Source organism: Solanum pennellii, chromosome 10 (genome assembly GCF_001406875.1).
Source record: "Solanum pennellii chromosome 10, SPENNV200".
Taxonomy (NCBI): domain Eukaryota; kingdom Viridiplantae; phylum Streptophyta; class Magnoliopsida; order Solanales; family Solanaceae; genus Solanum; species Solanum pennellii.
The window spans coordinates 81,079,058-81,091,809 of NC_028646.1; the positions used below are offsets into that span (position 1 = coordinate 81,079,058).

The window sequence follows — 12,752 nt, forward strand, 5'->3', positions numbered from 1 at the left end:
TTTTTGCTTTAAATCACATTTTTTATTATTGATATTTCTCAAATAATAATTATAATACTTTTTCCTTCATTATTGTCTATTAATTTCCATCTCAAATAAAAAACAATAATACTTTTTTCTATATATTATAGCTTATTTACTAAATTTAGTAAAATTATTGAAAGTTGATTATTATCTTAAGTAATAAAATTATAAAATTAAATATACATGAGATTACACCTCATAGATCCATGAGACTTATATCCTATATCTCGAGGCCTATGTCTAGCCTTGTAATGCATAAAACGTCTCCTCTCATGCCCCGTCTTGTAAAACACTGGTGAATTTTATCACCTATTTATGGATTTTCCCAATTCAGCAATTCTTTTATACCTTTCTCTAAGTCTTTTACTTCTCTCATCAAACTACTCATGCAAAATCCTATTGAACACAAACAGATAATGATCTTTCTAATAACTTCTTCTTTGCCTTCAATAGATGTCATGCTATCAATAACCTCCTTTGAGTGCTCAAGAAAATCACTTGAAGCTTTCCATTCCTTATTGCTAGTAGAAGTAGTTGTATATTCGCGTTGTGACTTTCCCTCCTCGAGGTCATAAACAACTTTATGATCTTCTGGTTGATCTTGGAAAGCTCTTGACATTCCAATAGAAATGGTTTTCTCGATACATTTCATTGAAGAGCTAATCGCATCATTGACAATCTGTCTGTCTTTCTTTAAGTGTTCCTGGATCTTGTTTCTCTCAGCATCACAACTATCTAATGCTTTTATGAGGGATTCTATACTGTAGGCCATGAAATACAGTAAGTGCACGACGTTTGATAGAGATCGTTGAAGGTTTTGGTAGCAAGAAACAGGAAAAGGCGTAAACCAGAAACCAGGTTCCAACTCTGCATCTACTATGAACTTTTGTAACTTCTCTACTTGAGAATTCAATTGTCTTTGCTTCTTCTTAAAGCCATTGATCTGCCCTGAGTCCAAGTCAATTTGCTTAGTACAACTTTTAAGTGTTCCAAAGCACAGAAGAAGATGATTTTTCGCGATTGTTGCTGCTCGTGTTGGTTGGATAACGAGCTCTATGATGACGAAACATGATAATCCAATTAAGGCCTCGGTGAGTCTAGCAATAGCGAATTCACTCGGGGGACCATACCGTCTTCTGCCTAGAATCAGTAATGCTCCGATAATTGCTGCATCTCCTCCTGCTGTAGAGTACATTTTACTGTGCCTTAAAATTGACGCGAAAATTATCCAAGGGATCATAGCTATGAATCTTATTCTCGCGAAATTTTGAAAAGCAGTGCAGCCTAGTACTCCATAGACTGATCCTAGAGCTGTTCCTTGTGCTCGAGCATTTGCAACCGTAAAAATTGCTATTTTTCCTGTTTCAAAGCTGATGGCTGTTGTAAGCCCTGACCAATATCCATTCCGTTTGTTGAATTGCAGACCAAGTAGTACAGCCAGACCTAATGAAATTGAGCACTTGCACGCGAATACAAGGCTTTCACGGTTCATTAGGTTAGTCCAATTGATGCAGACTCGTTTCGAGCTAACTTTGTCAATTCCTCCTGAATCTTTGGATCCTTTAGTCATGATTAGATCATTTATGCACATTTTGATACAAGACAAGAAGAAAATTGCTGGTTGATCTAGGCTTGTCAGGGAAATTGACTCAGGGGAAAAACTGGTTAACTCATTCTCAAATACCCCTTCTGTTTCTGTAACTATCATTGAATGTGTTCGCAAAAGACAACGAGCTTGCTCCAGTTTTAGACCGAGTAGCTGTAGCACGCGATGTGAGAAGACACGCATGAGCTTTTCATCAATAATTGTAGTTTGAAAACAAGGACAAGAAGTTAAAGCAATTTCCATTCCTTTCATTGGACTCTCTATGTCATGCAAACCATTTCCAGGATCAGTGAAACAGGGAACTATGAATCTTAGCCAAGGTTTCTCCCATCGTAAACTTCCCTGTTCATGTACAAATGGATATTTAGGTTACTGAACGACGAAAGGAATAAAAATACTCACTTACGTATGCCAATTTATAGAATTCACCCCTCAAAAAGTTACATTGTTTATCGTCGAGGTATACAACTCACATTTTGGTATATATACCTTAATAGTATACAACAATAAGAATATTTCAATCACACTGTTCGTTGGCATACAACATGTGAATTGCATACGCTGAATGGCGAATGTACATACCTACTGGGTACTGACCTACTCTGGGTATTCTCTAAATTGACCTACAACTCTGTACCAGGTTAAATTGATCAAATGGTCGCGCTAGCTAGGCATAGACCACGAAAATGTTCCATGCAAGAATTTTTACTTAATAAGACTAAATTGGCCTATAACTTGTCTCTGTATCAAGTTTGATATGGTAACCTGGAGCGCGGAGTAATAATAGTATGCTTTTGACCGGCTAACTAATTGCACTGATAGTGTGAAAATTCTTTACTCTATTAGATAATTAATCGTACCTCTAAGAGTTTTATGCTCTGAAGAAGCTTGGTTCCTGTTTGGGAAATTGGTTTGGCTTGAGATAAGATCTCCATAGCTATTTGTTCATTTGGAGAATGGAGGGCTTTGATGTAAAGATCCAATCTCTCTGAAGCATTTTCAGCATACATACTATATAGTTTCCTCACCTGTAAGCATATTCAATAAATATATTAGCAATTGTATCATTGTAAACAAGTGTGATGGTTTTCTTTTAAAGTTATATCAAACTATCTTAGTTGGTGGTGAATTTTTTCTTTTTATACATTAGTTAGTTTTTAGAAGTTAGACATCGTGAGCTGACTAGTGACAACTAGCGTAAAACTCGTCAATTCATGTTCGACTCACATAATACCTTTTTGTTTATGTTGTGTAGACCTAGAATTTTTGTGGGACTCACGATTATTTGATTCATAAAGTACTTCAACCCTTTCATCTTGCATTAGAAAAATAGATTTGTCTTCCTTCTTATTATTTAAAAAGTTGGATTTTCTTGTTAACAGGCTAGTTGATGTTGATGTCACATGCGTTAATGATTTTGTTGGACCAAGTAGACTATGATATTTTTGTTTCCTGTGTATGAGCTTTAATTTCCAAAGAAAAATATCGAACAAATTTAAGCAATATAGTGTATGGATATTAATAAACTAGCTGGTTTTATGAACTACATTATGATCGTCGTGTACTTTTGGACCTAGTATTCACCAACTACGTTCATCAAAATTTAAATAAATATTTAAAAAATGCGGATTCACGAAACTAGTGAGTTTTGTTCATTCCATGAATTTGTATTAAGAAATCAAAAAAATATTTATAAGTATGTTATTATACACCAACTTGAGATTCGTATAGGAAATTATAAACTTTAAAAATCTAAATCCGTCTCTGATTTGATGACTTTTCTGTGTATGAACTTCTATGCATTTTGCATTATTTGATTGATTCATGTAATTTTATCTTAGTATATCATGATTACCTCAAAATAAGCTAGCCAGGGGAAGAACAGCAACAAAGCAAGAACAGAAGCCACAGCTCCAAGAGCAGTACTAGATGCAACTCGTAGAGGGTGCATCACTATATTCACACGGATTCCATGAACAACAGCATCCACATACACAATAACCAGCTGCGCGAAAGCAATCCGCTTACACATCAAATCCGTATTCCCAGGCAACGCCACCAAAAAAGCACTCCCCGCCACCATCACAGAAGCTACTAGGGGCGAGAAGTTGTTATCATCAGTGGCGAAGCCATGAATCCATAACCCAACCATAGAAAGGGGCATGACTTGGAGCGTGGCACAACACGCGCTCCAACAGCCCCTTAAAACTTTCCCTAGGGTAGCATCTGGCACAATAATTATGGCGGTTACATATGAAAAGGAGGGAAATGCCAGATGCCTTGCAATAGAAGGCGGGCTGAGTAGGGTGGTGCAGCCGATTATTATGCATGCTAAGGCGGTGCGAATAGCAGAATGTAGCCTCATTCGCCACATTGCTTGAGCTCGCTTAGCCATAGTTGTAGTTGCCATAATTCAGATATAATCAGATTTCAATGAAATGAATTTAGAAAAAAAGATAACTCGCTCTCCTCTAGATATCAAGCTTGAACTAACTCTAAGTCTGACATTATCAACAAGTCGAGAGCTGATGGCTGTTGATAACGATTACTACTATAAAAATGCATATGATCAAATGTAGGAGTGGTAAAATTTAGGAAACTCAGCTAGGTTACAAATACAAAGTGGAATTGAACCAGGAATTTATATTGAATCTTTTTAGTTAATATATGTGTGGATTCTGGAATCAAACCTTTAGGCTAAAAAAATAATTAGGGTTTCGGGATTTGGTCCTCTCCATGTACCATTACTTGCATTTTCCTAAAGTTTTTTAATTCGATAGAAGACACATTCCAAATTGAAATCAATAGTTTAGATTTAATTTGCATTTTTCTTTTGGTTTCCCATTGAACTATCAATTCTTATGGTTAAAATAATAGATATTCCTTATATTTATTTGCAAACGATTTGGAAATCTCATCATGCTTGCTAAAAGGTTGTTTTTCTTCTCTTTTTAATGTTATTATATTATTACTTAATTTGATTGATATAGTATTTGTGGTGCACGATTGAACAAAAAAGTTACAACAAGGTTCTGGTGAAAAATAAGAAAAGAGATTTTAGTTTTAAATGGAGGATCCAAATAATGTTTATGTACTCTATGAAGAATTTTTTTTTTTTGCAAGACCTATTTTTGGGAGACAACACTTCCAAAGGAATTTATTTCATTCTTAGAGGTTTAAATCTGAACCGAGCGGAGAAATCTCAGTCATCTCACTGTAATTTTCGAAGGTATTGTTGTAACTATCCCAACTTCAATCTACCCTTCAAATATGAACGAATAATTTTACACTACTCTAAAGTATTTTTCAAGCTAATCATACTAAAATTGTTTGATTTTAGAAAGACATAATATATATTGAATCTTAAATTTGGTTTCAAATTTTAAGTTTGACCTCAAACTTTCATAGTGCACAAATAGATACTTTAACTATCCTATCTTTCGATAAATAAACACGCGATTCTATCTGGCAAAATGCATGAAATGCACGCATTCTGCGCGAGTGAGAGGTAATTTTCGAGGCCCACAAGGATAAAAAAATGTTGAAATGACAATTCTACCCTTAATGAATCTCTTTTATATTAATTAAAATTAATTTTAATTTTTTTAGTTTCAAAATGACGTGTGAGATTTTTTTTAAAAAAAAAGACATGTAAAATGTTTAGTTAGTTGGCAGCCACCGATTAGCTCACTAATACACGTGGGAGCGTTTGCATTTCATGTACTTTGACTCCAAAATTGCGTGTTTATTTATTGAAAGATAGGATAGTTAAAGTGTCTATTTGTGCACTATGAAAGTTTAAGGTCAAAGTTAAAATTTGAAGTCAAGTTTAGGGTCTAATATATGTATTATGCCTTTTAGAAACTACCTCTTTGTCATTCACGAAAATTTAATACATAAATATTCCCTTTAACTTGGTTTCAAATCACATTTATGCCCTTCAACTTTGGGTATGCACAAGTAAACACTTAAACTTATATAAAATTAAACAAATAGACACATATGTCCTACATGTCATTTTTTGTCCTACGTGGTGTCCTACATGTATTTTGCCATGTAGGACTCATGTGTTTATTTATTTAAAAGTTGGATAGTTAAAGTGTCTGTTTGTGCATTATGAAAGTTGAAGATTAAAATTAAAATTTGAAGCCAAATTTAGGATCCAATATATGTATTACGCCATTAATTTACTCCATAGTATTATTATTAATCAGATATCTATAAATTTGATGTTGGCTTCTAGATTTCTACGTGCTAATCCACCAACGACCAAACACATTATGGAGAATAATAAAAAATATTATGTTGAATTTATTCCTCAAGCCTTATTTCCCACTAACAGGCAAGTTTCTATAGCAAGTATAACAAATTAATCATATGAACAGTTGGGACTAAAAACTTTTCAAAAAGAAAAAAGACAGTTGAAATAATTTAAAAGTGAAAGTAGGACGAATAAGTTAAAATGGAGGAGTAATAAAGTAATAATTAAGTCGAGTATCAATTAAAAATATTCTTTTTACCTATACAAGATTATGATAAAATTTCCGTATATATCACCCTCACCAAAGTTATTATTATTGCTTATAATGTATAGTTTCTTTTTTGCACATTTCTAGAATTATATAATAGTATATATATATATCCTATCATTGGCATTTGTAACCGAGTCGCCGAATATAAAAGACTTTGTCCAAACATATATATCAAAAAGATATAAAAAAACAATATACTATAAATTATCTGTCAAGTAGGCTTAGAATACTTGTTAACATGATCAATTTATTCATAAGACGAAAAGTTTTGAACAGAGATATTCCTCTTTGAAAAGAAAGTCGGTGAGATCTTATTAATATTGTGTAATTAGGTGGTTTGGAATATTGAGATCTTACATACATAGAATATCTTATTTAGAAAATAAACTAATGTAATTTTTTTAAAAAAATGTTGTTGAACAATTCTATCACTCGATTACACATGTTATTAGATGATATATTTTATAATTTTTATATAAACAATTGTTATACGTGAATACGATCAATTTTTAATACTTGTGATCTAATGATTAGCACTACATTTATTTTGGATGTATTTTGCAAGCGAATAACCAATCATAGCCACAACCAAAAAAAAAAAAAACTCGCTTTTTGGCGCCAATGCTCTGACTTACCTCTTAATCTCGAACGCAATTTCTTTTGATCATCTACTGAATCGCATTAGTGCCGTTGATTCAAACCGTTGAAACGGATCCACGCAACACTTATGATTATTTTCACCGTCGCCGAACGAATCGTCGTTGTCGTTTTTGAGATCAACAATTGCTTCATCTGTTCTTCTACTATTTTCTGAGTATGACTCCGAATCATGATGATCTCCTTCTGCAGGCCACACAAATTCCTCGAATTCGCTTTTCAATTTCATCTTTCTACTTTGTTTATTCAGAGAACTGTTGATTTTTGCGCGAGTTGCAGAGAGGAGAGATAGATCGAAGTAATCTTCTAACCTCACTTTAACAGCTATCGATTTTCTCCTTTTCTGTAATGGAGATGAATCCACGTTCGTTGAGTTATCCTGCTGTAATTCATACCTGTAAGTTACAAAAACATCCAGATCTCGTGTGAACAAATGTGATTATACATGCATAATCTGAATTGATCGAACAGAGAATGTGATTACATATGAGATGCGATAACAGAGGGCGAAGATTGCTGATGAGGAGAACGAGTAAGTTTTCTCCGTTTCTGTAACGGAGATGTATCTGCATTCGATCTGCAATTACGAAAAACATCTAGATTACATATGAGCGATCCACAAATGCGTGAGTAGCTGAATTGAACAGAGAAAAGGATAATTACAGATGAGGTGCGATTGCGATTGCAATGACAGAGGACGATGATTGTTGAGGACGAGTAAGGCGTTTTTGAATGTCTTCAATTGTGGCGAGAGGACTCGAAGCTTCGACTCCATGTTTATCCATCGTACACTAGCTGATAGTGGAAAGGTAAAAAGTATGACCGTTTTGCAGAGGATCGTTCCAGCCAGAAAGTTTATTTTCCATTTATCACTTTATATAGTTAATTACAATTTTCACCTTTGTTCACAACTAAATGTTCAAGTGCTAAAATCATTCCAAAAACATGTTCGTCCTCGATTCTAATTTATGTGACATTCATCTTCAAAAGTCCTCGATTCTAATTTATGTGACATTCATCTTCAAAAGTCGCATTATTAATAAAAAGTTCATGAATTCAATCCGCCAAACAAGATAAAGACTTTAGTTTTGCTTAGAAGATGAATATAATCAGCTACCCCATAAGTTATCACTAAGCTTACGAGAACCGAAAATTATTGTGTCCTTTCTAAACTGTCATTCTACCTTGGTTATCATATAATAATGTTTGCTTATTTCACCTTTTTCATGTAATTCTGATTTCTTTTCGATCTATTTACAAAAAGGAACAAAAAATCGTCCTATACATCAAAAGTGAAAAAACATTTCCCTTGATTACATCTTGAATGAGACCCAATTAGAAATGGCTGAAAAAATGACAAAGTAATTTAGTGCGAGGCTAAAATATATTCTTCTATTTTTGTTAATTAATTAAGTTTATCATTTGTTATAGGGAAAAATGGCAAATATATTTTTAAACTATCGTAAATGGTATGCAGATATCCTCCATTATACGTTTGATACATTGGTGCCTTTGTCGTCCAAAAACTGGAGAGTATATCTCCTTCAATCAACGGAAGACTAAATAGGGACACGTGGCACAATCTTATCTATCGATCCGATGTTGGATCGGTGAGTAAGATTATGACACGTGTATGTCTGTTAGTATAAAGGGTATATCCTCTAGTTTTTGGATGACAAGGGCACTAATATACGTAAAGTATGACGGAAGGTATCTGCATACCATTTACGATAGTTCAGGATTTTATTTGTCTGTTTTCCCTTTGTTATACTATAGGACCAAATATACTTAATTGTTACCAAAATATTCAAAAATACTACTCATATGATAGAATTCTCCAAGTCAATAAAAAACAACCTATTTAAATCGAAAATACCCGTTCACCTCTTTAAACCCGACCCTAACCCACTTAAACAGGATTAACTCCACCAGCTCTACTCGTTTGCCTAATTGTTTGTGGCCAAACCTGTTTACTCTACTCGCCTGCCTAATTTGCAATTACACTCTGTTAGCACGAGTTTAATTAATTTAGGTGGATCTAGGTTGAGTTTAAAAGGGAAATCAGATAATTTTAATTAAATAGTTTTTTTTTAATTGATTTGGGGATTCCATTCAAATGGGGGATATTTTTGATTTAGCAATTTTTCTTATATTTAATACTAACATCTGGATTGAAACTTTTAATTTTATTTTTAATGAGATACTTTATATTTGCACAAATATCTATGGCTTATTCTAGATTATAATTTTTTTTAAGAATAATGCATAAGTACCCCCTTAACATATGTAAATATTTGAGTATAAGATTTTCAAAATTATTTATAAAAATAATATAGTAGTATGTATGTATATTAATAAAATATATGTATATAATTTGTCATTTCGATTCGATTATTTCTTTAAAAAAATTAACAAAACCACAATCAACTCATACACTATCGATTTTTAAAATCAAAAATCAAACCATGCCTAACTTAAAAAATTTATTTATTTAATTAGTTTAATTTAATTTTTAATTTGAATCGATTTTTATTCAAATTGTATACACCATAGGGAATATATTGCACGTTTAAATTCATTACAATTGATAAAAAAGAAGTTAGTTTTCATTTAAATCCTCAGCCCCACACTAACTTCCTAGCCCAACCCCACACCCCTATCCCCTGCCTAACTCCTACTATCACTTTAGTCAATCATGGGCCTCATCTATAATATAAGATAATTATAAGTTAATTTACATAGTGATTGTCAAGTTTAGCAAAATATTTCTCCAAAGTAGAAAAAGCTAATTTAACAATGTCACTATGCATTTTTCGTCAAAGAATATTACAATATTTTTTTTCTTAATTATAGGTTTCAATTTTAAATTTTGAATATAAATGTTTTTCAGTAGAAAATATTTCCCTTGAATGAACGCTAAGTGATGCGAATTTGTATTTATCAAATATCGAAAAAAAATTAAAAACAACAAATAATGTATAGTTTATAAGATAATACTCTCCTCCGTCTATTTTAATTGTCTTGGTTACTCAAACTAACTAGTTCAAAATAGTTGTCATTTTAGAAAATTAATATATCCTTAATTACTCCCTCCTTTTCATTTTATGTGTTACTATTTGACTTGAAAAATAATGACTTTTAAAAATTTTGGTCTAAAATAATCCATAGTTATTTGTGTTGTTATAAATCATTTCTTAATGAAATAAAATTAAAATTAAATTGTTTCTAGTTATAGTAACATTACACCAAATAAATGATTTTTACCAACAATTAATTAACGAAAATAGTCATATAATTATGGAGACAATTAAAACTTTTTATAAATGTCCCTAAAGTTTAAGCAATATTGGATTTAATGACAATTAATTAATGCCCGTAAAAATTTTAGCACTTTTAAAATATATATTTATTGCTACTAAAAACTGTTTTGTCATAATGTAAGGTGACATTTTTTTAGAACGAACTATAAAAAAAGAATGTCTTATAAAATGGTATAGAGAAATTATCTATTTTCCCATTTACCACCAACCAATAAATAAGGAGAGAGATTAATATAGTTCTAAAAAAAGTAACATTTAAATATTTTTCTTATAAAAAATAATATGACAAGTAAAATAAACCGAATGAATATAGAAATCATGTTATAAATGACCAAAAAATAAAAAAAAAGTAAGAGGACTTTTTCTAAGTTTGTGTACATAGGATCCTTTGCCAAATGCTCTCTTTAACTTACCATATATTTTTCCAACAAGCTTCTTTCACCTGAACAAAACATACACAAATTACATCCAAAAAATTTGTATCATCCCAAATTTACAATGGAAAATGAAGAAGAAATCAAATCAAATGAAGATATAGTTGTACCTAATATTCGTGATCGTAATAATATTACACTAAATAATCGTGGTGATCAAGTCGAGCTTCAAGATTTATATGATGATGATATCGAGAAGAAACAAGGTCATGAAAATTACTCTAAATGTACTTCAAAGATAGTTGATTATGAAGATGACGACTATGGATTTTTAACTCCACCTTCTTTGGATCACAAAATTGCGAAAATTACGAAATGTCCTCGAGCACCCATGAAAATTACTAGGCCGATAATTAGTACCAAGAGAAAAAGTGCAATTTCGAGGACATTAATCTTCGAAGAAGCTATTTTTGAAACAATTTGCATCACAAGGATCCAAAAAGATTTGCATCTTCCAAACAAGAAATCCAGAAAAATAGACTGATGAAACTGAAATTATTTTTCCAATAGAGAGGTGAGAATTTTTTAGAATTTTTAACTTGTTATGCAATTATATATCTACTCATTTATATTTTACGTAATTTGTTTCTTCCCTTTTTTTCTATTTTTTTTCATTTAAATAAGGAAGAAATATACACTGATTACGTTCTTCGAAAATAGCTTCTCTGGTACGATCTGCGTATATTTTACTCTCCTCAGTCTCTAGTGTGATTTCAGTGGCTATGTTGTTAGTTTTTCTTTTCTCCCATAAAGTATTTCTAGACAAGCATGCAATTTGTTCATATGCGTTTTGCTCATCAAGCAATATATGTTTTATTTTTGTTCCTCGATAAAAGTCATTTGATGTTCGATAATAATTACTGGTCCGACTAATATGAATTTGCACAATGTAAACCTACTAAGTGCGCAAACATTTCTTATACAAAATATCATAAAATATAAATTATTAGCTCATAACTATTTCTACTCCTCAATTAAATAAAAGTCGTTTGATTCTATATAAAAATGCGATCGATTATAATATTATTTTTGAGAAGAGTGCATATGATCAAAAGGAGTAAAATGAAGGATGTGCAATAGCCTTTCTTGGCAAAGCTACTTTTGATAAGTGATGCATACAAGTCAAATCTTCTTTTTCTTGTGTATTATTAAACTATAGTATATAATAGTTTGACATGATGGAATCCAAGGAAATGAATTTTAAGTTCCTTTTGACATTTCATCTCCGTGAGATGGAATTCTAACTAATTAAAGTCAATGCCGTTTGTTAAAATACCGTACTCAAACGATGGTGTCAAAGATCGAACCATAAAGATCTATTATATATTTATATGTCGTTTTATTCTGTATTTCTGCAAGAGATTATTTTCATAGTTTAAATTCGTGAACTCCTACTGACAACAACTTTATAGACTATATATAGGTATGGCACTTCAATATACACTTTTATGATTTTTAGAGACAATTAATTAACAATAATAGTTTAATTTCTATTTTTTGTATATATATATATATATATATATAGCTACAAATAATACTCATTGTGTATATTTCTAAAAATTTAACGAGATTGAATCTAATGACACTTAATTAACGTCGATAAAGACTTTAACACTATTTATTAATGTGTCTATTATTATCGTTAAAAATTATTTGTATTGTAGTGATATTGGATTTGTATCATGAGCTAACCTTTTTCTTTTATAACTTTATTTGATAGACACAAAAATAATCAAACAAACAGTCATCATGTTCAAAGAAATGAAAATTATGTGTTACTTACTCCCTTTCTTTTTGGTCTTACTTTCATTTTTAATCTTACAAAAAAAAAAGAATTGTTTCTTTTTTCATTTTTGGTAACTTTTTAATTTTAACTTTTTACATAAATTATAATATTAAAAAATATTTTTATATATTCTATATTTCTTTAATTTAAAATCATAAAATTTAAAAAAAAAATTGTATTCCTTAAATATCATGTCAAGTCGAAATCAACAAATCGAAAAGAGTATTTAGTGAACAAATCCAAACTCACCAAGGTATTCTATATATGTCATGATTTGACTCTAAAAAATTTGGCATTTCAAGCTTTTAGGTGAACTCAGTTTCAAAGGCTCTAGGGAATCCAATGCTTTATGCTCAAATATGAGTTCTCATGATTTTTTTTTTTTCTTCAAAT

General features: G+C 31.3%; 2 protein-coding genes across 2 annotated transcripts; both read right to left on the reverse strand.

The window, feature by feature from the left end:
• Positions 1 to 192: 192 nt before the first annotated feature.
• On the reverse strand, positions 193 to 5,179 carry LOC107001673. Its single transcript, XM_015199634.2, has 3 exons — positions 3,486 to 5,179; positions 2,491 to 2,658; positions 193 to 1,972 (listed from the first exon to the last, which is right to left on the reverse strand). The coding sequence occupies exons 1-3, from the start codon at positions 4,038 to 4,040 to the stop codon at positions 338 to 340; spliced, it is 2,358 nt and encodes a 785-aa protein (XP_015055120.1). The 5' UTR covers positions 4,041 to 5,179; the 3' UTR covers positions 193 to 337.
• A 1,422-nt stretch (positions 5,180 to 6,601) lies between these two features.
• LOC107001672 lies at positions 6,602 to 7,992 on the reverse strand. Its single transcript, XM_015199632.2, has 3 exons — positions 7,483 to 7,992; positions 7,304 to 7,396; positions 6,602 to 7,214 (listed from the first exon to the last, which is right to left on the reverse strand). Exons 1-3 carry the CDS (start codon positions 7,602 to 7,604, stop codon positions 6,827 to 6,829), a joined length of 603 nt encoding a protein of 200 aa, XP_015055118.1. The 5' UTR covers positions 7,605 to 7,992; the 3' UTR covers positions 6,602 to 6,826.
• Positions 7,993 to 12,752: the final 4,760 nt, after the last annotated feature.

What these genes read in the sequence shown, in the direction of transcription:
- LOC107001673 (XM_015199634.2), bottom strand. Translation starts at nt 4,040, where the DNA reads ATGGCAACTACAACTATGGCTAAGCGAGCTCAAGCAATGTGGCGAATG. An exon ending in CCTGGCTAGCTTATTTTGAG is followed by an intron (nt 2,659 to 3,485) that starts GTAATCATGATA and finishes ATATGCTTACAG; the next exon opens with GTGAGGAAACTATATAGTAT. An exon ending in AGAGCATAAAACTCTTAGAG is followed by an intron (nt 1,973 to 2,490) that starts GTACGATTAATT and finishes GTACATGAACAG; the next exon opens with GGAAGTTTACGATGGGAGAA.
- LOC107001672 (XM_015199632.2), bottom strand. Translation starts at nt 7,604, where the DNA reads ATGGATAAACATGGAGTCGAAGCTTCGAGTCCTCTCGCCACAATTGAA. An exon ending in ATCGCAATCGCACCTCATCT is followed by an intron (nt 7,397 to 7,482) that starts GTAATTATCCTT and finishes TCGTAATTGCAG; the next exon opens with ATCGAATGCAGATACATCTC. An exon ending in TCTGTTATCGCATCTCATAT is followed by an intron (nt 7,215 to 7,303) that starts GTAATCACATTC and finishes TGTAACTTACAG; the next exon opens with GTATGAATTACAGCAGGATA.